Genomic DNA, 24,431 nt, shown 5'->3' with positions numbered 1-24,431 from the left:
CTTCAGGGCATAAAGACAACCTCTAACTAATGATGGTCAGGAAGCAATTTTCCTTGGGGCAGATTATTCGATAACTGCAGAGTTTCTTGCACCTTCCTCTAAAACATCTGGTACTAGTCACTACAATATATGGAATTATTACACTCTTAATCTGATCTAGTATGAAAATTCTTATGTTCTCCTGCCATTTTAAAAGTGTTGTTCTGATTTTATTGTCAATTTCAAAATTCTATCAATCTTTATATTTTTAGGCTCTGGAATATGCTAAGAAGATTCCTAAACCAAAACCTTTCTCAGCAAAACAATCAGATGAAGAACCAAAAGAGGAAAGAACTCTAGCACATAGTTTAAAAGGACAGAATTTACCTCACATTTCCTCACTGAAAAGTCTGCAAAACAGACATGAAATAGAGAAGCAAGTTGTGGCTGCTTTCAAAACCCTTCACATTTTATAGTAAGTTTGAAATTATTAGGGAGCTGTAGAGGGTAGACAATATCTGAACTGTTTATGTGGTGCATTAAATTACTTATGTTTCCCAGATACAGTATTTCAGGACTCCGCTACTTAAATAAGAGCCTCTACCATCAAAAACATTGATTTCAAAAGGTGAAATATTTTCAGATCAGTTGCCCATATTTTAGTCCAATATTAGTATAGCCAAATTATTTTTTTAATGTAATCTTTATTTTAGAATTGTGCTTCTTTTTATTCTATTGTTTCCTTCCTTGGAATATCCTGATTAAGCTGCTGCCTCTTTCTGAGCAGTTTATCCAGAAAGAGTAGTGAGTGAATTTAGGTGCCTGCAGGGTTCAGCAGGAGTTTTGTGAATTGTAGTGGAACCTAAACCTGGGACTTTGATGCCTAAACACGTGTGAATCTAGATCTGTGTGTCCTATTAGTCTTTCCCAAAATGCTCATTCTTTTTATGCTGTGAAATAAACCTACAGCTACTTACAAAAACATTTTTTATATTTTACATAATGAACTTTTAAAAGTATTTCCATCAAATCTAAAAACAGTCTCAGTGACTCTGTGTGTGTATCTATCGTAATTGCTTTTCTCTTAATATAACTTGAACTGAAATGAAAACAGGAACGTTTCTATGATGCTCACTGAGCCATTGACCCAAGAGACATGAATTAATGATAAAATATTTTAGCTATGGCCCAGGTTTCCATGACTGGGGGTCGACAGGTGTTAGAGAGGTTAATCCATGACTGGGGGTCGACAGGTGTTAGAGAGGTTAACAGCAGTATTTGGTTAAAGAGTACCTTATGTATATATGGTGCTTCCAAACACATAAGCCTTAGACCCTGCTCCAAAGCCGCTTACAGCTGGTGTTAGTAGACAGACAGGTACAATACAATGGTAAAATAAGAGACACCAAAGAGGGCAGAGGAAGATCTGCACAGGAGGCTTCACTTACAGAGAAGGAAGAGAGAGCAGTTGGCCTTGATACATCAGCAGTTGAATCCAAAGCCCCCCTGAACTCAATGGAAAGACTCTGCCTTCTATGGGCTTTCAGTCATGGCCCAGGAATGGGAAGCCGTTCCAAATATAGCGGCGGCATGAATACAGCCATAAAGCTGAGAGTGGGAGAAGGTGACAAAGGAAACAACTGAGAGGATTTGTAGGAGCACAGAGTGAGTAGCAGGAAAGAGAGCTGAGATGTAGAGCAAGGCAAAATTGTGAAGACTTTTGAAGGTGAGGACAGAGAGCTTGAACTGGATGTGATAAAAGAAAAGAAGCCAGATTCAGCATCGTCCCATGGCCAGGGCACTGGACTAGGGTTGGTCACTTGATTTCTGTTTCCAGTTCTGCCCTGGACCTGCTGTGTGACCTTGAACAAGTCACTTCACCTCTCTATACATGGGTACAGCCCCTGCTTCCCCCACCCCAATCCCCTGGGTATGTATTCAGATAGCTAGCCCAAGCTGCTGCCTGTTCCCAGCTATCCTGCTATTTTTAGTGCACTAGCTCAAGCAAAGCTAGACTGTGCGTGTCTGTTTGAGCTGGGAAGCACAGTCCCAGCTGCAGTGTAGATATACCCAAAATATATGTACAGTGCCTAGCACAGTGGGGTCTGATCTCTTTGGAGTCCTTATATGCTACATAATAAAAATAAACTAGTTAAGAGATATAAGGAGGGAAAGATGTGGTCAGAATGATGGAAAAGGAAACTGTTATCAGTTCCTGTAAGGAAAAGACAGAATTCTGAACCAGTCCCAGCAGTTAAGCCAGAGCTGATTCTTACATGTTTTATATAATGTAATAATCTCTCATTTTTAGACAGACAATCTTACAGGTTTGGGACCTTAACAAGTTTTTAATTTAAATACTTGTACCAGTTTACTTTTAAATTAAATCTGGCACATCTTAAATTAAAAAAAAAGGGGGGGGGGGAAGACATCAACCTCATTGTATTACCTTAACATCCACAACATTTTCTTTCTTTAAAACAAAGAGGAAGCTGTTGGCAGGTTATCCAGGAACGAAGCCAAACTAAAATACTCCCAATAATGAAGAAAGTAAAACATGAACCAAACACAGGCCATCAATAGGGATACAATAATTAATTATGCAATTGTTGCTTCATTATTGGTTAATGATTCATTGTCACAACATCACAGCAAGCCCAAGAGTTCAGAGCCTCATTTAGGGCAAGAAAATGCAGACAAGTAATGGCTCTTCAGCTAGACAATCTGTTATTAGATAGGAGTAGGTTGAAGATACACTGCGAAACTGAGCAGAACACTGAGGATAATCAAGAACTACCCTTTTGATAGGAAACAGCCTTTAACAGATTAAGTGTAAGATAATAAACAGATGTGATTCTTATGATGGTTCTGTTTCTTTAACTTGGTAAATGAAGAATTAAATCCACAGATGAAATGTGATAAGGAAACGCACAGAAAAGGAGTTTTGGAGAACACATACTAAAAATCTTTTTAAAATAGGCAATTTCTGCAGGTTCTTTTTGACTCTTGGGTTTGTTTTCATCATATGCTGTCTTAGGGTGACCAGATGTCCCAATTTTATAGGGACAGTCCCGATATTTGGGGCTTTTTCTTATATAGGCTCCTATTACCCCCCACCCCCTGTTCCAATTTTTCACACTTTGTCTGCTCACCCTACGTTGTCTGCATAATAGATATAGAATCATGGTCCTGGCTCCATAGTTATGATTGCATCTAGGTTCCATCATAAGCCCCACCCCCAATATATTTAACCATGAATATTTGGCCTGAAAATTCCCTGATTTACTCTCAGGGCAAAGGAGAATTTTCCTGACAAGTTTGAGAAGCAAAAACAAAACAAACAAAAAATCCAAAATTCATCCGGATTTGAAATTTTGACCAGTATCTAAAGTTTCTTTGGATCCTACTAGTCCCAAACTGTCTAGTTACTACCCCTTCAAACCTTTCTGTGCAGTTAAATCTCCGTGAAAACAAATGTGCAAGTTCACTTTAAAAGAAAACAAGTTGTAATTACGGCAAGTCATTAACAGCTGTATCTAATCAAAATGATTATACTGTATGTGGGGGAGCCGAGGTCCATGGAATCCTCTGGCCTGAGCAAAGTTTGGTCTTGCTGAAGAAGGTGTGCAGTGGAAGGGTTAATTGGGGAATACAGCCGAGATGAATGTGAAAAGCTTAAGTTTCTGTGCCTCCACTGAGTTTTCTGTAAAAGGTAAATATGGAAATGAGTTCCAAGAAATATTTTTAGTCTTATAATGGGCTAATTCTGGACTTTTGAATAGTTGGATGCAAACTCCTGCTAGGAGTTGAAGGTAATGTCACAAGTTAGCAGGAAGATCATTTTGCTTAATAAAGACAGGCCACTGAAAGACTCCAGTTGATGTCTGTGGGCTTTGAATCCCACTCTAAATTATTGAAATCAATCCATGATCTCAAACACTAGGAAACAAATGGCTCCTAGAATTGACAAGGAGTTAAGCATCAGTGCCGTATGTCATTGGAAAGGTTGAAGGTAATGTCACAAGTTAGCAGGAAGATCATTTTGCTTAATAAAGACAGGCCACTGAAAGACTCCAGTTGATGTCTGTGGGCTTTGAATCCCACTCTAAATTATTGAAATCAATCCATGATCTCAAACACTAGGAAACAAACGGCTCCTAGAATTGACAAGGAGTTAAGCATCAGTGCCGTATGTCATTGGAAAGGTTGCTTCCCCTCGATTTGAAACGAGGCCTTGATTACTTGGGCCTGGGTTCAACAAAGTACTTAAGCATGTGCTTAAATGCTTTGCTGAACGATTACCTTAAAACAGGGAGACTTACAATCATTTTGGTCTATTTACCATAAATATTATGGAAGCACTGGAAACTTGCACGAGAAAATTCTCTGCATAGAGGTTTGGTTCAGGTTACATGCAAAACGTTTTGCACTTAAAAGTACAGCAGCAGGGCAACCGTTTTGCAGCTTTCAGTGGATCCAGGACAAAATTGTCCCTTCTTGGATTTTGGATTTGCTCTCTCTTACCTCTTGGCCCTTCAGCTCTGTTTAGCCTCAGGATTCACGTTACACAGACAGTTCCGTACCAGGCCAGTTATAATTGCTATCCTACTTATATTTTTTAAATAAAATGGTAACACTTTGAAGCATTTCTGGAGAAGGCCATAAACTTGTTGCCTCTGCTTAAAAGTGATAATCCCCCTTTAATACAAACCCGAAGCACCTATTTTTAATTGAACTTTTAGATGAATATCAAAGAGCTATTTATGTGTATCTAATATTTTAATTAGAGTATATTCTCACTTTAACCCATTAAATCCTCTTTGATGATCTCCATGTTTAGTGCTTAGCCCCAGATGCTAGAGATAATGAATACTGGACCTTTTGATTTAATGAGAACTTCTGCCTTTCTAGCCTGTCTCCCTTTGTATCCTTTTTTTCCCTCCGTGCTATAGAATTCAGTTAATTGAAGGAGTCTCTCACCACCACACATTAAGGAGTCGAAATTAGCATCCCTTTTCTGATTAGAAAATGCAAGCAGACATTTTCCCTTTGATCTCAGGATTGAGTTGAAGTAGGCAACAGCCCCCTGAAAATGAGCTGATGGCCTTATTATTAGGCTAAAATGCAGATGCGTCCATGTGTTGCAAAATGCTTAATGTCTTAATTGATCACCTTCCTCACTGTTTGTCATCCTAGTACCTTTTATAGCTCATGTAAACTCGGAGGGGGGGGGTGTTTTTTAAATAGTGACCTTTTAAGGAACATTAAAGGGCACCCACCAATATCCCCTTACCCCCAATATTAAAATTGTATCAATAAGTCCTGTCATTAATAGGATGCTTCCCCATGGCAAATAAATAAATAGTCCCATGAACACGATCGTCTTGCAGACCATTTGCAAAGGATTGTATTTTCCCAAGGTGAAATTTGAAAAGAGGTTATTTTCAGTGTGTGCGCAAAGGAAGTCTTTTGATCTGCTTTGATAGTAATGCAAATTCTTTTTGCACCAAACAGATAACAGTGGTACAAAAGGGACTGCACAAGTAAATGATGAGCATCCATCTGCTTAAAAGCAAAGGCCAAAACTTAATGTAATTCAAATTAGAAAGACAAAGAATTTAATAAGAAATTGGCTTGAATTTTGCATTAAGCATTCGGGACCACATTAAGGTTGACTCAGGCCCTTACTCTCATATCGAAATCAATGGAACTACATGGCAATCCATAGAGTAAAGTGTTACTCACATGAGTATGGACGGTAGAATCAGGCCTTCAAACAATTAACCACCATGCATCTGAGATTGTGCCTCCTCGGGCTCTGTAGTGTAGTGGCGGGGAATGTTAGAGCAGCATACCTCCTCTGGAACTTTCTCCTGGCTACTTTCATTCTAGAATACATCATAGAGCTGGATCCTTTCCCTCCATGAGCCAGACCTAATTGTTGTAAAGTCAGCAGCATGCACTGAAACAGCTTGTGTCTAGCTAGAACTCTTGGCCAGGTGGTAGGTGTCACCTTGCTGAGGTGGGGATACCTGAATGATATTTACATTAAGGATATCTAAAAAAAAATCTCACTCCCCTCAAAAAAGGAACATATATTAAATCTATTTTTATTTCTGGACGATATAATTGGTTTTATGCAAATGTTATATGGGCATAAATATCTGGGAGTCCCTTATATATAATTAGTCTTCCTACTGTTTTCTTTCTTGGTTTCTTTCAGACCCCTCAAAAACTCTCTTTTTTGGGGGGGTGTCCCCCCCAGTTAGGTTTGATTGTTGTAGGCAAAAAATATTATGCTGTAAAGCTGAAAAAGTGCCTGAAAAATAAATCCACATGCTAATGACATTATTCACCACTGGAGATCACGTATTTAACCAAAGGGACAATAAGTTTGTTCTATTTTCTACAAACTCCCATCTAAAAGCCACATTCATCCCTGGCATGCTCAATGGAGTTGTCAGATTGCCAGTGAACTCAGTGGAATTACAGCAAGGAAGCCCATGACTGGGGCTTCTAGGCTGTATGCAAATACAAATAATAAATAATAATAATTTGGCCTAATGGTTATACTTAGTCAGATCTGAAAATTGGCACACAGATCCAAATTGAATACGACCTCCTTGCACAACCGTTGCACGTGATGGTGAGACAAAAATACAAACACCTCAGCAGAGTAGGAAAATTCATTTCACAAGGAAATAATGAAACATACAGGGACAAATTCATGCGTCTTGAACGGAATTACACCAGGGATGGATTTGACTCAGATTGGAGGTTTTTAGAAAGCAAAGCAAACCATTATCCCTTGAGTTTAATAAGTGAACGCCAGTAGAAAGTAATGCCTTTTTTGGCCTGTGGCTACAGGCTTACGTCAGTGGTGTTATACCAGTGATAAACTTGGTCCAGTGCCTTAAAAATCTTCCACCACTTCCCTTTGGAAACAAATTCTGCAATAGATGGGATCACCAGAGGGAAGTATTTCCTAATACTCAACCTACATACTCCTGGCACAAGAATAAATGAGTACGTGCACTAGAGGGTGAGATATGGTGGTTGATTTGGCTACAGAAGAGGTTTCTGTGAACATGGAGTGGTGTACAGGGACAGTAAATACAGAGTGAGCTCTACTGATGACAGCTGGCAAGAATGAGTTAAAGAAGCTTGCCTTACAGAAGAGGGCTGTTTTGAATGGAAATACAACTGAGCCAAAAACATGGATACAGCAGATGCTATAAAACTACCCAACAGCTCATGCAATCACTGATTGTAAGTGCAGAGAAGCAAGCTGCAGGTAATGCCATATGGTTAGTTTTCCATGTACCACGAGGATCACTTAAATCAATTTGCCTTGCCTCAATACCTATGGCAAAGCCAGCATAATGCATTGCAATGGAGAATTCAGTCCCCTTGGCAGGAGCAAAGCAACCCTTAAGTAGCATTAGTGATAGATAGCAAGGTAAAATAAAACACATACTTCAAGTGGCTTGCCATAGGTCACAAAAATGAGGAGGTTAGTTAAACAGAAATTAAAAGGTACAGTGCTAAAAGTGAAATCCCTGCAAGCTGCATGGAAACTTTTTAAAGACACCGTAATAGAGCTCAGCCTAAATGTTTACCCCAAATTAAAAAAAAACATAGTAAGAGAACCAAAAAAGCTAAACATCCAAGTAAAAGAAGCAGTGAGAGGCAAAAAGGCATCCTTTGAAAAGTGGAAGTAAAATCATAGTGAGAAAAATAGAAAGCAGCATAAAAGCTGGCAAATTAAGTATAAAAATATAATTAGGAAGGCCAAAAAAGAACTTGAACAGCTAGCCAAAGACTCAAAAAGTCATTGCAAAAAAACTTTTTAAGTACATCAGAAACAGAAAGCCTGCTAAACAGCCAGTGGGGCCACTGGATGATGGAAATGCTAAAGGAGCACTCAAGGACGATAAGGCCATTGCAGAGAAACTAAATGAATTCTTTGCATCAGTCTTCATGACTGAGGATGTGAGGGAGATTCCAAAACCTGAGCCATTCTTTTTTAGGTGACAGATCTGAGGAATTGGCCCAGATTGAGGTGTCATTTGAGCAGGTTTTGGAACAAATTGATAAATAAACAGTGATAAGTCACCAGGACCAGATGGTATTCACCCAAGAGTTCTGAAGGAACTCAAATATGAAATTGAAGAACTACTAATAGTAGTCTGTAACCTATCATTTAAATCAGCTTGTGTACCAAATGACTGGAGGATAGCTAATGTGACGCCAATTTTTAAAACGGGCTCCAGAGGTGATCCCAGCAATTACAGGCCTGTAAGCCTGACTTCAGTACCAGGAAAACTGGTTGAAAATATAGTAAAGAAAAAAATTGTCAGACACATAGATAACATAATTTGTTGGGGATGAGTCAATATGGTTTTTGTAAAAGAAAATCATGCCTCATCAATCTACTAGAATTCTTTGAGGGGGGTCAACAAGCATGTGGACAAGGGGGATCCAGTGGATATAGTGTACTTAGATTTTCAAAAACAACAAGGAGTCTGGTGGCATCTTAAAGACTAATAGATTTATTTGGGCATAAGCTTTCATGGATAAAAACCCCACTCTTCAGATGCACTTCTTTAGATTTTCAGAAAGCCTTTGACAAGGTCTCTCACCAAAGGCTCTTAATTAAAGTAAGCTGTCATGGGATAAGAGGGAAGGTCCTCTCATGGATCGGTAACTGCTTAAAAGATAGGAAACAAAGGGTAGGAATAAATAGTCAGTTTTCAGAAAGAAGAAAGGTAAATACTGGTGTCCCCCAGGGGTCTGTACTGGGATCAGTCCTAATCAACATATTCATAAATGATCTGGAAAAGGGGGTAAACAGTCAGGTGGCAAAATTTGTAGATGATACAAAACTACTCAAGATAGTTAAGTCTCAGGCAGACTGTGAAGAGCTACAAAAGGAACTCTCAAAACTGGGTGACTGGGCAACAAAATGGCAGATGAAATTAAATGCTGATAAATGCAAAGTAATGCACATTGGAAAACAATCCCAACTATACATATAAAATGAGGGGGTCTAAATTACCTGTTACCACTCAAGAAAGAGGCTCTGCACGGGTGGCTGTCTCGTGGACTCTTGGCAGGTCCTGAGCTGGTTCCGGCCCCACCTCTGCATTCTAAGGGAGCAACTTGGAGAGGGCAGTTTCAGCTCCCCAAAGGGTAGGTCTATCTCTAGGTGACTGGGAAGGGCAGCGTGTAAGGTAAGCCCAGGGGGTCCAAAAGGACCATTGCATAGGGGGTTGTCTCTGTGGCTGCCAGGCCACATGCACATGCCTTTGGCGCTTGCCCGACCTGTGCCGACTGCATCTCGAATAATACAAGTTGGCATCAGACTCTGAAGAGGGCTCCTTGTTGAGGTGCCAGGGATCACCGGTGCCAAGGGTCTCTCGTACTAGAGTCCTTCCTCAGCCCCGAATTGCAAACCGATGCCAGAGTGCTCCGCACTGTGTATTCACCCTTACATTCTTTTTTAAATCCATTTATATTTATATCAGGCCTGAGCCTTGGCGGTCCGAAGCTGCTGAACGAAGTGCGGATTCTATGAGCAGCTGCTTCAAACTGAAATCCTGCTCCTTTTTCTTCCTAGGTTTAAAAGCCCTGCCGATTTGGCAGAACTCGGTCTGATGCGCCTCCCCTAGACACCTCAGGCAAGAGCCGTGGGGGTCACTATTTGGCATGGGCTTGTGGCATGCGCTGCAAGACTTAAAGCCTTGGGCTCACGGGATGCCCAAGGGGGCAGGGGATAGGGAAAGATCCCGCTCACAAACACCTATAATAACTAACAACTACAAAACAAGAAGAAGAACTAGGTGACTACACTAAGGGAACACTTGCAAAGCAAGCGAGTCACAGTTCCAACGGCCGCCATGGACGGTAAGAAGGAATTGAAGGGGGGTCAGGTTGTCAGGGTCATATATTGAGCACCATGAAGGGGGCTCCCCAGCTGACCGGACCGGAGCTGCTAAGGGAAAAAGTTTCTGATGACCGTGCATGCAGCGTGCACACACACCTGATTGGAATCAATGTGAACAAGCACTCGAAGAAGAACTAAGGGTCACCAAATGAAATCAATAGGCAGCGGGTTTAAAACAAACAGAAGGAAGTATTTCTTCACACAACGCACAGTCAACCTGTGGACCTCTTTGTCAGAGGATGTTGTGAAGGCCAAGACCATAACAGGGTTCAAAAAAGAACTAGATAAGTTCATGGAGGATAGGTCCATCAATGGCTATTAGCCGGGATGGGAAGGGATGGTGTCCCTAGCCTCTGTTTGCCAGAAGCTGAGAATGCACAACAGGGAATGGATCACTTGATGATTACCTGCTCTGTTCATTCCCTCTGAAACACCTGGTATTGGCTACTGTCAGAAGACAGGATACTGAGCTAGCTGGACCTTTGGTCTGACCCAGTGTGGCCATTCTTATGTTCTTATGTCATACAGAAATACAAAGAGGTAAAACATAAAAACCAGGAGTCCTTCAATACCAGTCTATCGTTAGACAGAATATCCCCATCTTAAGCAGGTAGAACCAGAACAGTGCATTCACCCTTACATTCTTTTTTAAATCCATTTATATTAGTAACTTGAATTATTCCACTTGTAACTGTTCCCAGCACCATCCCCTCATTCCCCCTTTGCTTGACAACTCCAGTTCAACTGGAGTCTCTCCTTCTTTAAGTGCAGCACATATCCTTGTGTTTTCTCCTTTTTCCGTAAAATGAGAGTGTTCCCACTCAGGTATTTGTGTACAGTAATTAAATTCCTCCTTGACCTTCTGTTTTCAAAACTGCACATGTTAAGCTTTTGAACCCGTTCCTCAGAGAAGGGAGTAAGACCTGGGCTTTGTTAAGCACTACCTTAATGATTTTCTGATCAACTCCTTCTTTTATGGCTTTGTTGCTCCAGATCCTCTATTCTCTTCTTTTGTATTCAGGTTCTTATACTGCACTCAACATTGGGGTATCCGAGTGCCTTTTGAGGCCGCTGGACAAGATTTTTGCTAGTGGCTTTGAAACTGTGCTGTTTCATGTGACATTTATAGGCTGACTATTTAGGATCATAGCATCAGCACCAAGCAGAAGAGTAGTTTGTTCTATCATTTGTGCCCTGCAGATATACAGTAAACATTCTTATTGCAGTCAGAGGGGTTTTAGAACTCCTGTTAATGTGAGATCCTGTTTGACATGTGCCTTTAGCTAGCTAAATGTTTCAACCTTTTCCATCCCATAACCCCCATGTTAGCACAGATAAAAGCTTTGGGGATCATCTTTCCTTCTGACAGTAAAGACCGGCAGTGTGGTCATGATGCCCTGAAGCCTGCTTGTGACAGTCATCGGCATAAGGACTCATGATCTAGCTGACTCGCTCAGTTCTTTGGCCTCAAACATAGACCTTCAGAGAAGTAAGCCTTGGATAACTCTTCCCAAAAGACGTCTTACTTTCCAGCTCTGTGTTAATATTGGAGGCCAGGGGATTGTGAAAACCATTTATTTAGAATCTGGGCAGGGGCCAGGGGAAGATGATTAGCTCATTGCAAACAGAATACAAAGCCATCGACCCTAACTTATGTCACTGGCTCAAATGAGATCCAAATTAGCAATGACCAATAGTTGTTAACACTAAGGGCTTTAGATAACCTATCTAAAAGGAGTTGATGTTTTCAGTCCAGTAGACAAATATCCTATGTTGATCACAACATAACAGAATCAACAAATGAGTCAGAGGTCAGTGACAATGTTTCATGCTTTTTCTTGTGCAAGAACTGAAGTTATAAAAGATGGTTGGCAGCCATAAGTTAGACCCACAATCAAACAGGACAGGCACCAAAACACAAATGTCCTTTAAAAACTATAGTCACTCTAGAATTAAACATTTTAAAGCGATCTGCTACATGTTATCCCCTGGGTTATTACAGAAGTTCCATGAGATAGAAAAGATATGCCAGGAAATCAAATAATTTTTACTGTACCAGTACCACGATCAATGTGAGATGTTGGCATGTGCCAGTAATAAGAGCGTCAACCTTTGCCAAGAAGTTTTTCCAAGAACTGGACATAGTGTAACAGGTGGGGGGTATAGCAGACTAAGCAACCTCACCAAGATGAAGGGTGCATTTTGCATTATAACAATGCTGGAAGACGAAAAAGATTTGGCTTGATACTCTAAGCATCAGGACTGAAGCCTCTAGGCTGAATTAAAGGATTTGCTTTCCAGGAAGCTATACTCTTCCTAGCATGAATTCTTCTTTCCCCTTGTTCGGTCTTGTTTCTTCTTCCTTCCCTGCAGTCAGTAGTCATTTGCATTTGTTACCCCTCTAACTTACTTAGTAAGCTATTCAAGGCATCATAAGCTCCACCTATTGCATGTTTGTAAGACACCATGCATACCTATGCCCACTGCATGCCTACTAGACTCTCTGGAGCCACAGGTTCATATCCCAGCAAGGCTTTACGAAGCCTTTCAGCCTTCCATGGTACATAAGAGTTCATCTATTTTAGTGCAGCAGGGGGCTGGAGCAAAAGGATTACAATGAGATCCTGTCTCTTCTGTATGGACAGGAAAGATTCTATGGCACGTGCACACAAGTGAGGATTTGCTCTAGGCTCTGTGGTCAACATTTCCTCAACTGTTCTGCAGGTTTGGTCAATCCTCCTAACCCAAAGATGGCTGAATTTCAGTGGCGAGTATGTGTAAATTGCTTCATAGAATTGTAGGACTGCAAGGGACCTCGAGAGGTCATCTAGTCCAGTCCCCTGCACTCACAGCAGGACTAAGTATCAGGATCCTTCCAACTGAGAGGCGCTCTATAAATGCAAAGTGGGGCCTGACATTGTATGAGAGATTGCTGGGAGGACCCAGCGTGTATTTCTAATTCTTTGTTGTAGGGCTTCTTTAGCTGCAGTCTGTCCTAACGAGGTTGGATACAGGTCGCTGTAGCATTTATCCCTTGTGCCACTTCAATACCACTTAAAATATTTGAGCCAGAACTCGTGAATCATGTTGTGGTGCTTCATAAAATTGTGCTTTGTAGCTATACTCGGAGGGCCACAACTCGCTGTTACCACTCAAGAAAGATCTTGGAGTTATTGTGGATAATTCAGTGAAAACATGTGCTCGATATGCAGCCACAGTCCAAAACGCTAACAGAATGTTAGGAGCCATTAGGAAAGGGATAGATAATAGAATGCTACCATATAAATCCATGGTACTCTGACATCCTGAATACTGCGTGAAATTCTGATTGCCCCATCTCACAAAAGATGATTAGAATTAGAAAAGGTACAGAGAAGGGAAACAAAAATGATTAAGGTCTGGAAGAGGTTCCATACAAGGAGAGATTAAACAGACTGGGACTGTTCAGTTTAGAAAAGAAATGACTAAGGGGGAATATGATAAAGGTGTATAAAATCATGATTCGTGTGGAGAAAATGAATGAAGAGTGTTGTATACCCCTTCATATAACCCAAAAAGCCAGGGGGTCACGCAATGAAATTAATAGGCAGCACGTTTAAAACAAACATAAGGAAGTACTTCTTCACACAATGCACAGTCAACCGATGGAACACATTGCAAGGAGATGTGTGGAGTCCAAAAGTATAACTGGGTTCAAAAAATAATTAGATACATTCATGGAGTATAGGTCCATCAATGGTTATTAGCCAAGATGGTCAGGGATGCACCCCCATGCTCTGGGTGTCCTTACACCACTGACTGCCAGATGCTGGGACTGAATAACAGGTGATGGATCACTTGATAATTACCTGCTCTGTTCATTCCCTCTGAAGCACCTGACACTGGCCATTGTTGGAAAACAGGATACTGGGCTAGGTCGGACATTGGTCTGACGCAGTACAGCCATTCTTACGTTCACCCTTTGTCTCCTATAAGTCTTTCTAAGTTTTGCACATGCCAGCTGGACTTTTTAAAAGGCAAAATGCCATTCTCCTACTGCCCCAGTGAAACGCTTCTAGCCCATGTATTTCAGTAGAGTCAATGTGTTCCTTTCCATCACATCACTGCACAGGAATGGAGCACCCCAAGAGAGCCCAAGCCCTTTGAGTGAGCACACACTACCCTCCAATGGCTTTTTATAGCTGCTGACCAGCGTATGACGGGGCTTACTTAGCCCAGAACTGGAACCAGCCCTTTAAACCCTGCCCTCTAGAGAGCATTATAAAAGGGGCTTTGCCAAGCATTTCCCTTTCTCAAAGACCCTGCAGGTTAAAAGCAACACCGTCCCCAGCTCTTATGGTGATGTTCTCTTATTCCTCCCACACAGGGAAAGAAGGGCCTAAGTATTCTATGGTATTATCCACCTTTCCCACGCAGGTAAGTGAAGAATCCTTCCAATCCCAAACACCGCCTTCCTTATGGAGGGTGACTAAGCACTCAGCAGTGTAATGCTGCTTTAATTTGATAGCTCCCTGTGAGACATCCTATTCTGGAATAAGTCACTTTATTCCAAAATAATTAGTGCCCTCACAAAGCATACTAATTAGTCACCAATTAGCAACTTTATTCCAGAATAGTGTCTACAGGGGGAGCTATTTTGGAATAGCTTATTCTTCAGTAGCTATTCTGCTCACTTTCCCCCATATAGACAAACCCTATGTGGCTGAAACAATGTTATTTAGATAGTCCCATAAATATACCTTGTGCTTTACAGCCAAAGTCTAATGTCCCTGTTGCGAGTCTGCACTATCAGCCGAGTCATCTCCAACACTTCAGAAAGTCTCTTCTAGTTCTAGCAGCTGCAACGTGAACAATATTGTCCTTAGCTGAGCTAGGGGAAAAGATTAGGAGCAGTCTGAAGGCAACCCAGAAATAAGCCATTGTTGAAGCAAAATAAGAGCATGTACACAAGAAGTTTCACTTGTTTAATTAAACTGGTGCAAGCTTGTGTGGAAACAAGACCAAACAGAGACTACAGTGCAAACTAGATATGTCTCTTTTGGGTTACAGCACTCCATATTCACAATGCTTTATTCACTACCTCAGTGCTCCTTATTCATGTGCACCTGCTCTCCCATTAACACCTCATTAGGGCACACACCTGCAGAGCCTTGACTTCAACTTGCTGCATTGTAGCCACTAATTCCCTGTTATATTCATGAGCACGTGTCAGAGAGGGCCTGGTGGTTTAAAAGTCTTCTCTCAAGCCACGTGGCAAAACATCACCACAGCTACCAGGCATTGTCAGTAGATTCAGCTGTCAGGATGAGGTCCAAAGGGCCTGTGCCGTTTCAGCTTCCCTCTCTCCTCTCCAGATAGTCCTGCCAAGTCAAAGTTGAAGCATGCAAGCAGAGGGCGCTGTAAAAGAAGCTTACGCTGCCTCTGCTTTACCTACTTCACTCTCCAGGGCTGGCCATCTAGTACCTTTCACCAGCAACCTAGGGTCACGTCAAGGCTGAGTCCACAGAAGATTTGCACTATTGGCCAACAGTATTTGGGGTATGATGCTACAACTGGACATTCATAGCAGGCTGCAACTAAGAGCCACCTTCTCCCAGCTGACACTTCAAATTATTTCTATCCAGGCTAACCAACAGAACATAGGAAAAAGCCTTCACCACAAATGTCCTTTTCTCCACAGGGGGATGCAGGCTTTTTCCCCCAATGCTTGTCCAGTTTGCAGTCAGAGTCAAAACAATTCAGTATCATTCTTGCTGACCCAGGAAAGGTTGGCAGGAAGGGCTCTTCCTACCATTATCCCGATCCATTATGAGGGACAAGGTACATTATATGCTGCCCTCCTTCCCAGAACTTGTCCTGATTGGATGAGAGAAGGGAACTCTGCCCCGCCCTGTAATACCAACTTCCTGCTCCCCAGCTCTAAGGAGAATGGTAAACAGAGTTTTTCCAGACATCACCTGTTACCCCCCAGACCATTTCCTCTCTCTCAGCATCTGCCTCTGTCATCCCCTGGGTCTTTGTCTGTCCCAGAACTTCTGGAGCTGGGTAGCTCCACAACTTCTCTCTCTGGCTTTAAAGGCCCAGTAAACCCCATTACAGTGCCCAAGCTATAATTGGGGTTGTCGCTGTACTAGAAGCCATTCTTGGTTTGTAAACTTCTTTGGGAATGGACTGTTTCCGCCATGTGTTATACGGCACCATGATCACTGTTGGGGCTCAAATAAATATACATAATACCTCATATTTTTGCCCTCCTCAGTATCATCTTGGTACCCGCACACTACAAGGAAAGACTAGCCATGCAGGCTTCTCCTTGGAGTCAATGGAAGCTGCAGGAGCTTTTCACCTTTGTCGATCAGACTAGGGGGCTTGGAGATTTGTGTGGCAGGAAGGAGAATATTACTAGGTTTGATTTTTGCCATGCTGGTTATATTTGGTCTGTGGACCTGCAGTAGCAGCTGGCTTTCCTTTTCATTTGATTGCATTTATTTATTTATTTGCAAAGGGGCGCAGGGTCGAGGAAAGATAAGGGTATTTTGTAAATCAGCGATGTAGTTTAAGGGTGACATGCACGCCTGTGCAAAGAGACAGCACGAGAGCTAGACATTGCTTGAATCCAGTTTACACCCTATTTTGGGTGCCTTCAACGTTCATGGACCTTGTTCTCGGATGCATTTCTTCCCTAGGTGACACACTTCTGCAGAGTGAGATAATGTCGGAGGAAGACTGGAACTAAATTATTACTATACACTCAAGGGAAGAAGACTATCTAGCCTCAACTTGCTCCATAGGGGACTGGCTGCACAACTCTGGTCATGCAACTTCATTTGCATTACAGCCCTGTGCATTGTTTTGAGATTATACCCTTGGGTTCCCTATTATTTTTTGTGGCACTTTCTAGACCTTTCTGTATGAAGGACCAAATTCTGGCATGTGCAGAAAAGTGGTTCTCAGTAGGTGGACCGTTGCCTACTCCAAGCCAAGCCCCCTACTTAAACAAAACAACAGCTGCTCCCCTGGCCCTCTGCAAGAGGAGCCATGGAGGGACATGATGAGGTGGAGCCGAGGGGTGTGTTTTGCATGTTTGTGTGCACACGTCCACTACCTATGCTCACACCCAGAGGTTATTCCTGCTGTGGGTAAGAATCATCTGCATATAGTGACAGGGGCTGCTGCCTGCAAGCATACAAGCTCACACAGACTCAGCTATTGCCGTACAGCTGTGCACTCTCTTTGGAGGCATTTGCCTTGATGATCTTGAAAGTGGTAACAGAGCACATGATAGTCCCTGCACTGTTTATTCAAAACGGGGTGTCTGGCAATGCCAGTCCAAGGGTGGGGTGAGTAACATCACACTCTTCTTAAAGAGGAACAGACATTTTGCAAATGGCCAGTATAAATATAATTCTTAATCCAATGGTGCTCTCCACTTCTGTTGTCCCTGCAATTTCTTCTGTGCTTCCTGTCGCATTTCCCATAATAATCCACCCTGCCCTTTTTCCTGCCATGCACTCTGCATGTACTCTCCACATAAGAGCATTTACTACATGCCTTTGTTTCCAAAAACTGGGAAAAGATCATTAGGAAGCATAATAATGTGCCTTTTCTGTTCACACAGGAGCAAAAGCAATTCTCACTGCAAGTGACAGAACCATACCCACAAATGTAAAGAATTCTGATTTTTTAATGTCACTCAGAGTAATGTACATTTTAAGTGATCCCTTGTGTGTATTTACTTCTGAATTCTCTCTTTTTTCTCTATTTCATAAAAGTATTTGTGCTAAATCATGGTACTCATAAACCATGAATATCTTAGTCTGAATAAAGAACACTGTGACTTTAAGAACTGCTGCAAACAAAGACATTGGTATATGCTTTCTTTTTACTGATGACATCGGTTGTGAAATCTGGTCTCTATAATACTCTTGTATACAGCATTTGTTGGGAGTTAATGTTATCACTAAAAATGGTAATCAGAATCTTAACATTAAAACATTATCGTATAGCTCCTTGTTAGTATTAATTTTAGAAGCTAGTCTGTATGCTGTGGCTGTTTTACTCACACTTTTATTAAATGTTGATGAAAGACATACCAACTAAAAAAACACTTCCACAGCCTACAAGATACAAATATAACATAAGAAAACTATCAAATTAAATATCAAATGCACTAAAATTACAAATTAAATGTATTGTCCTTCCTAGTGCTTTGGTTTAGGTATTGCTGGAGTCAGTGATCCTGGATATATAATAAAGGCTTTCATCTAGCTGATATCTCATTGTACTGACACTATTGAATGACTTTTGTTATAGCTAGAATGGATTTCAAGGGTGATTTTCTAAAGAACAATTATATATTCTTGGAATGTTGGTGGGTCTTACCCTTTGAACTATAATCTTTAAGGAGCTGCATACTTTAGTAGCAAAATATTTTGATTGAAAGTCATTAAAGAAAAGAGTTTTCTCTGAAGTGTTTGTAAACACAGTCCAAAAACACACATTCATTATCGGGAAGTTTTTCAGGTGTGATCTTTATTATTCTAATTATACTGCAAACCCACAAAAGGGAAGGAAACATACAAGTTTAAATAAGTCATATTTTGCTGATGAATATGCGGCACTTTTTAATTTTTTGCAACAAAACTGCATGTCCCACAGTCCAAAAACCAGAAGTGCTGAGGACACCCAACAACCAAATCAACTCTTAATAAAATAAATAAATTAAAAACAATTACAAAAAACCCTAAAGAGAGACTGAAATGGAATTTGGAGAGTTTGCACAGACATGGTTTAAAATAGAACACCGAAGAAGACATCAGAAATCAATCTTTCCTTATGGTTCTTCGAACAAAAGCCTATATTCAATATCAAATGTCTGTCAACAAGGATTGTGCCTTTCCTTCTTGTCGGTACTTTATACCAGGAAATGTTTTGTTTAGCTGGAAATTCAAGATATTTCACTGTAATGTAAATAGATAAAAAGCAAGCCTGAGGCATCATTGAAGACTCTTATATACAACTCTGCAATGCAGAGATGGATTTGCAGTGTTGTAGCTGGATATGTTTCAGGCTATCAGCCGAAGGTGTAGATTTAAAACCGCTGGACAGCTGCGAACTGCGGCGTGGTGGAATCCACACAGCAGGCACTCGCAATGAAGCATGAGTCAGACTTTAAACTAGTTTATGAACATACTCCGTTAAAAACAAACATATTCTAAAACTGATTCACATCAGGAAACGATTCATAGATCATACTTCGGATGGAGGTAAGCTGTTAAAATTATACAAGATCAATTTTACTAAACAAATTCGATTCATTTTTTCCTGAATGTCTTAAGAAAAATCAAGTTTATTAGCAATGCTTTTTCCCCCTTTACAAGCTCGGGATTATATACAATGTATTTTTCTTACCTGCCTCTTTGGAGAAACTTTATGCAATTCAGTGTTTAAATATATGCATTCGCTGGAGTGTGTCTGATTTTAGATGGGTTTCAGAGTAGATTTTAGATGGTGATTTACAATAATATTAAGGGAAATTGTCTGGATACACCATTCATTGTCATTGCTTTGTGACTAAGCGAGCTTCTGTCTCACTCGAGTCGACGTATCCCTGATTTTTAACTCTCAACACCAGCGTACTAAAATAATATACCGGATATAAGTTTGATGTTAAACTAGGGAAAGCTTTGCTAACGGATAAATGTTATCCATGCATTTCGAACGAGACCGGAAAATTGGAATATAGGGCGGTGATTTTGCTATCTTTTTAGTCAGTTTTCAAAGCAAATGTCAAATTTGTACTTGGCTTTGAACGAAATTAGAAGTACCTGCTATTTATACAACACGTTTGCGGGACACACAAACTATCTGCCAAATAACAGAAGGCTGGTTATACTTTGGTCCACATTAGAGAATGTGATCGTGTTTAAAAACACGTCCAAAACAATCGAGTTTAGCCGTGACTAGCTGACTCTGTTGTCCTTGTCTACGCTGAGAGGCTCGTGTTAGCTAGCTATCTCGGTTGTTTTTAAGTCGTGCTTAAACACGATCAACCTCCCATGCTTAGTTGTGCTAGCTCAAAGGGACTCAAAAGTCGACAGCAGTTAACAAGCGTGAGCTGAATTAGAAATAACCAAGCCGGGCAGATTCTACCCGCAACCAATGATATAAACCGGACTGCTCGCTCTATAATTATGTTTACATCGAATCCGATGCGTTTCTTTCCCAGACTGTACAAACAGATCCTTTCAAACGTGACCTTAAAATATTCCCTGGCTCCAGCACTAGCCGCGTCTATTGGGGATTGCTGGGGCCTGGGACAAGCTTTTTAAGCGACGGGTCAGACACACCTGCCTTGGTTATTGGGCCGAGGAGACATGGCTCTTAGCACTCCGCAGGCAAACCCAGAAGATCAGGTGCCTCCAGTCACCCGGGCCCTTCGCCTTGTGGGGAGGGGAAAGAGCATGTCTATATCAGATGCGGGGTGGCGCAAATGTCCCCATCCTCAATGATGTCCACCTCATCTTCGTTCTCCTCCAGCAGGAACGCGGGTTGCTGGCTGGCCTTGCGGAGGTCGGAGCTGGCTTTGTCGGTCAGCTCAGGCTCGCTCGAGCTCTGCTCCAGGCACTCCTCCCCGCTGGGGTTCTTTGGGTCGTCTTGGGTTTTCCTCAGTTGCTTTTTGTGCTTCATTCTTCTGTTCTGGAACCACGTTTTCACCTGTGAGAGAAAGGGGAGGAACAATTTCGCGTGTGCCCCAGCTCCCCAGGGGGCACCTTCTCCCCAGTGCAAGGCATGAGCACGCGTGGCGGTAGCATGCGCCCCAGCTTCACAAGTGGTAACTCCACCCAGCGCATGGCATGTCATTTCCATGCTGCCCGGCCTCAGACTGAGGCCCCTCATCCCAGGATGTCCCCTCGGAACACAGCTGGAGGGCACCACGGGGGTGGCAGCTGCTGCCTGCTTCCCCTCGGGCCTTTCCCCAGCTCCTTAGGCCACCGCAGGGAACCGGGAGGTTGAGGAGAAGCCTGGGGCTGGGGAGCAGAGCCGGGGGCAAGCCCCAGTGTCCCTTCCCGGGTGGGGTTCTCTCCTTCCCCCGGGTGTTGCACGGGAACCTCCGTGGCTGGGTACCTGCGTCTCGGAGAGGCTGAGGGCGGCGGCCAGCTCCACGCGCTCCGGGGTGGACAGGTAGCGCTGCATCTCGAACCTCTTCTCCAGGCCGGAGAGCTGCGAGTCGGAGAAGACGGTGCGGGCCTTGCGGCGGCGGCAGTGCTTGCCGGGCAGCTCGGCGTGCGGGTGGTGCTGGAAGAGGGCGGGCACGGGCATGCCTGCAGCGGGGGGCACAGGGGAGAGAGGCCGTGGGACCGGCCGGGGACCGAGGCTGGAGAGCCGGGGTCCTCTCCCCCTTCCCCAGCCCAGCCTGGAGGGAAAGGAGCTCCCCACCCCCTGCCCTTTCCCACCCACCTGGTGTGGACAGTGCACGCTGCAGGGTGAGGGGTGGGAGCGCCGCGGCCGCTGCCCCGCACCGCTCAGCCTCGTGTGTGTGGCCCGGGAGGAGTCCCTGGGGTGGCAGACCCCGCACCTAGGTGAGTCAACGTGGCTCGTCTCCCCAGGGGCCAGGCGACTCCCGAATCCACCCTACTTTCTGTTCGCACCGGTTTCTTCTTGGGGTGAGGGGCATAGTCTGTCCCAGGCTGGCATCTCCCTGCCGCGCACAAAGAATGCACCAGGAGGCGGCTTAGAATTTGGCACAGTTGTTCTCCTGGGCAGCCCCTTGGCATTAACTCATTCCACAGACATAGCTCAGCCGGAGAAATGTTAAGTAGCACGGTTTTGTGTGTGTGTGTGTGTGTGTGTGTATTCTTTTTACACACACACACACACACACCAGGGAAAGATTTTTTTTTTAAAGTAAACTGTCATGAACACGGTGGGTATTTACAAATTGTGCAACAAGTGGAATTTTGGTCTGGTTGCAATTCCGGGGTCTAGAATAAAGACAATTATTATTTAAACAATATTATATATAAACCCACCTGTGTAGAAATGTACTCTAATTATACAAACATAAATGCACACATAAAACGTGAGTGTATGTAATATATAATTACACAAACGTGTGTAATTGTGTGTATATACACCCATAAACACACACAGAATAATTTTAAACATATACACACAGTTACACAAACATGGGCACACTCATTTTGGGTGTGTAATTGTATATTACACACATACAAACACAGAGACGTGTGTATGTAATCAGATTACACGAGTGTATTAGGTGTGTCTATTTCTTTAACCTGTGAACTTAATCCTCCCCCGCCCTTATTTTAGAAAACCAGCGCGGGATGATATGTTGAGGTATATAGATCTATGAAACCCATCGCTTTGCAACACTATATCACGAGGGTCGGTTCTCTCTCTGCCCTCCTCACTCTCCCCACCCCATGTATAACGGTGGGAAAGCAACATACTCAAACTCGGTTAAAAAGAAAAGAGTAGCGGGCTGATTTCCGAGGTGGGGAGGATTCGCACACCGGATTTAGTTTCTCTGTATCTCTATTCCGAACCCGACACGCGTTTCCGTTCAAATTATTTCTATTGATGGTAGCGAATAATAAATCCAGCCCTCGCTTTTCATTTGATCATGCGATTTCTTTGTGATTTATTCATCAGCCGCTCTGTTAAATACTTCGAAGGGTCCACTTTCTTTTACAGCCAAAAGGTAAGGGGTTTTTTTTATTTTATTTTATTTATATTATTTTATTTATTTTATTAGACAATTGGTTCCGTTTGTTCTCCCTAGTCTCTGTAATTCTGTACTGGATTGATCTTCTTGCTCTGCGCACAGTTTAATCGGGCACATTTTTGAAAATCGAAATTCACTACCAGCTTCCGGGGAGGCACAGACAAATATTTACCACCTGTGCCGCGAAGATCGGAAGGAAGGGACTCACTGATTGACTGGATGCGGCAAAGGACAGTCGGAACACAAATTAACTTTTTGTAAAGGCCAGACTATCTTTTCGCGTACGAAGCCGAAGAAGTCAGGAATTTTACCCCAGACAGCTACGCAGATAAATTCCTCTGAACTTTTTGGTACTAAATAGTAAGTGATCGGATGCATTGATCGGAAATAAAAAGGTGCAAAATCATTTTTAATAACTTGGAAATCGAGGTTGTTGAGCTTCCCCCCCCCCCGCCCCCCCATAGGAACGAAACTAACAGAGTTTCCGCTCTTTTGAAGATGCATACTCTAAAAGTAGGTCAGTGATGGATACACAGACCTGTGAATGCAGCTTCGATAGGATTTCTGCTGGCTTATTTTTTAGAGCACAGAACATTTGGACCCTAAGAAAAGATTCTCTCGAAAAGTGGGTAAGCAAACTGTGATTTCTGTTCAGAGAGAAGGAGGTTAGACACCAGTCTCTGACAGCAGGAGAAGAACTGCGACATGCAGGTTACCTTTGCTATGGTATTCAGTATATCCCTGTATGTAAATCCGCTGACGCTGTTGATCCAGGCCACGGAACAAAATAAACTAGTGGAGTCTGATTGTTATGATGATTCCCCCAACCTGTAGCATCGGCAGGCGTGTAAAATCAGCCTTGATGTATAACAGGTGCCATTCCCTGAAGGATGGAGCGTGTCCCTTGCTAGGAGATGAAACCCCCCAGGTCTGCAGTGCTGGGCTCTAAGACTGGGTTGGCCTGCCAGCACAGTACCCCCTCCTTCTAAGGCCGAAACAAACACCGGGCGAATGGGGCACCCAACTTACCCGAGGCGGTTAAGAAGTACGGGTGGTGATGCTCCGGCTTGTGGAGCGCATGGTGCGGATGGGGCGCCAGGAGGGTGGGTGTGGGCATCAGAGGGTACCCATAGTCCAGGAGAGGAACCCTGGAGGCTAAGGGGCTGGAGAAGTGCTCTGGCGGGACCTCTCTCAAGGACTTGGGCTTGTGGAGCAAAATGTCTTCGATGAAGAAGGAGGTCGGCCTTGGCGCGGAGACGGGGTGCACTGGCGCGGTAAAGTGGAGGTCCATGTCCCCAGCTGGAGGGGACAGCGCTGGAGGAAGGGGCTGCGCGAGGGGGGATGGCCTCCGATTCCAGCCCCGCTGGCTGAAGACCCGCAGATCGCAAGCGCCAGAAGAGAAGATCAAGGTGGCTCCGGGCGGCTTGGAGGAGATTTGTGGAGAGAGGGGGCTCTGCCGCGAGCCAATCGCGCACCAGCAGGGCGGAGGGAAAAGGGTTTTTCATATCCCAGTGTCACCCAAATTAATGGAGAGGTTGAAAGGAAGGGGGCGCTGGCCAAGGTCCTGAATCGGTCCATTAAAGGGCCGTTAACAAGGCTGGTGCGAGGCCATTGGGGATAGTTAGTTATGCAAGAAGGGGGCATGGAAAACGTGCTCCGAGCTGATGGAGATTCTGAAGCAGACCGAGCCCCAGGATCCCAACCACAGAGAGAGGGGGTCCCCTTCAAACATGTAGATGCTTCAGGGTCAGACAAATG

The 24,431-nt window shown here is 43.1% G+C and overlaps 2 protein-coding genes across 4 annotated transcripts in view; one reads left to right on the top strand and one right to left on the bottom strand.

Annotated features, from left to right (window-relative positions):
• JHY (junctional cadherin complex regulator) overlaps nucleotides 1-14,307 on the top strand; it is a 45,971-nt gene extending 31,664 nt beyond the window's left edge. Inside the window, exons 9-10 of one of the 3 annotated variants that reach the window (XM_074936716.1) lie at nucleotides 252-454; nucleotides 14,292-14,307. In XM_074936716.1, the coding sequence (XP_074792817.1) occupies nucleotides 252-454; nucleotide 14,292 (204 nt within the window). In that variant the 3' untranslated portion in view covers nucleotides 14,293-14,307. Of the gene's footprint in view, nucleotides 1-251; nucleotides 2,897-14,291 lie in introns of those variants that run through there. The other 2 variants (XM_074936718.1, XM_074936717.1) reach the window with 2 other exon arrangements.
• Nucleotides 14,308-18,462: 4,155 nt separating this feature from the next.
• Nucleotides 18,463-24,112, bottom strand: BSX (brain specific homeobox). Its single transcript, XM_074936684.1, has 3 exons — nucleotides 23,703-24,112; nucleotides 21,053-21,249; nucleotides 18,463-20,641 (listed from the first exon to the last, which is right to left on the bottom strand). Exons 1-3 carry the CDS (start codon nucleotides 23,962-23,964, stop codon nucleotides 20,393-20,395), a joined length of 708 nt encoding a protein of 235 aa, XP_074792785.1. The 5' UTR covers nucleotides 23,965-24,112; the 3' UTR covers nucleotides 18,463-20,392.
• Nucleotides 24,113-24,431: the final 319 nt, after the last annotated feature.

This window comes from Natator depressus, chromosome 22, assembly GCF_965152275.1.
Source record: "Natator depressus isolate rNatDep1 chromosome 22, rNatDep2.hap1, whole genome shotgun sequence".
Lineage (NCBI taxonomy): Eukaryota > Metazoa > Chordata > Testudines > Cheloniidae > Natator > Natator depressus.
The sequence above is the reverse complement of the archived record's forward strand: the minus strand, read 5'-3'. Positions and strand labels throughout refer to the sequence as shown.

Bases quoted from the DNA above. Each gene is read 5' to 3' on its own strand.
- BSX (XM_074936684.1), bottom strand. From the start codon at position 23,964: ATGGACCTCCACTTTACCGCGCCAGTGCACCCCGTCTCCGCGCCAAGG. The intron at 21,250-23,702 runs GTAAGTTGGGTG...CCCCCGCTGCAG, and splicing joins GTACTTCTTAACCGCCTCGG to GCATGCCCGTGCCCGCCCTC. The intron at 20,642-21,052 runs GTACCCAGCCAC...TTTCTCTCACAG, and splicing joins TCAGCCTCTCCGAGACGCAG to GTGAAAACGTGGTTCCAGAA.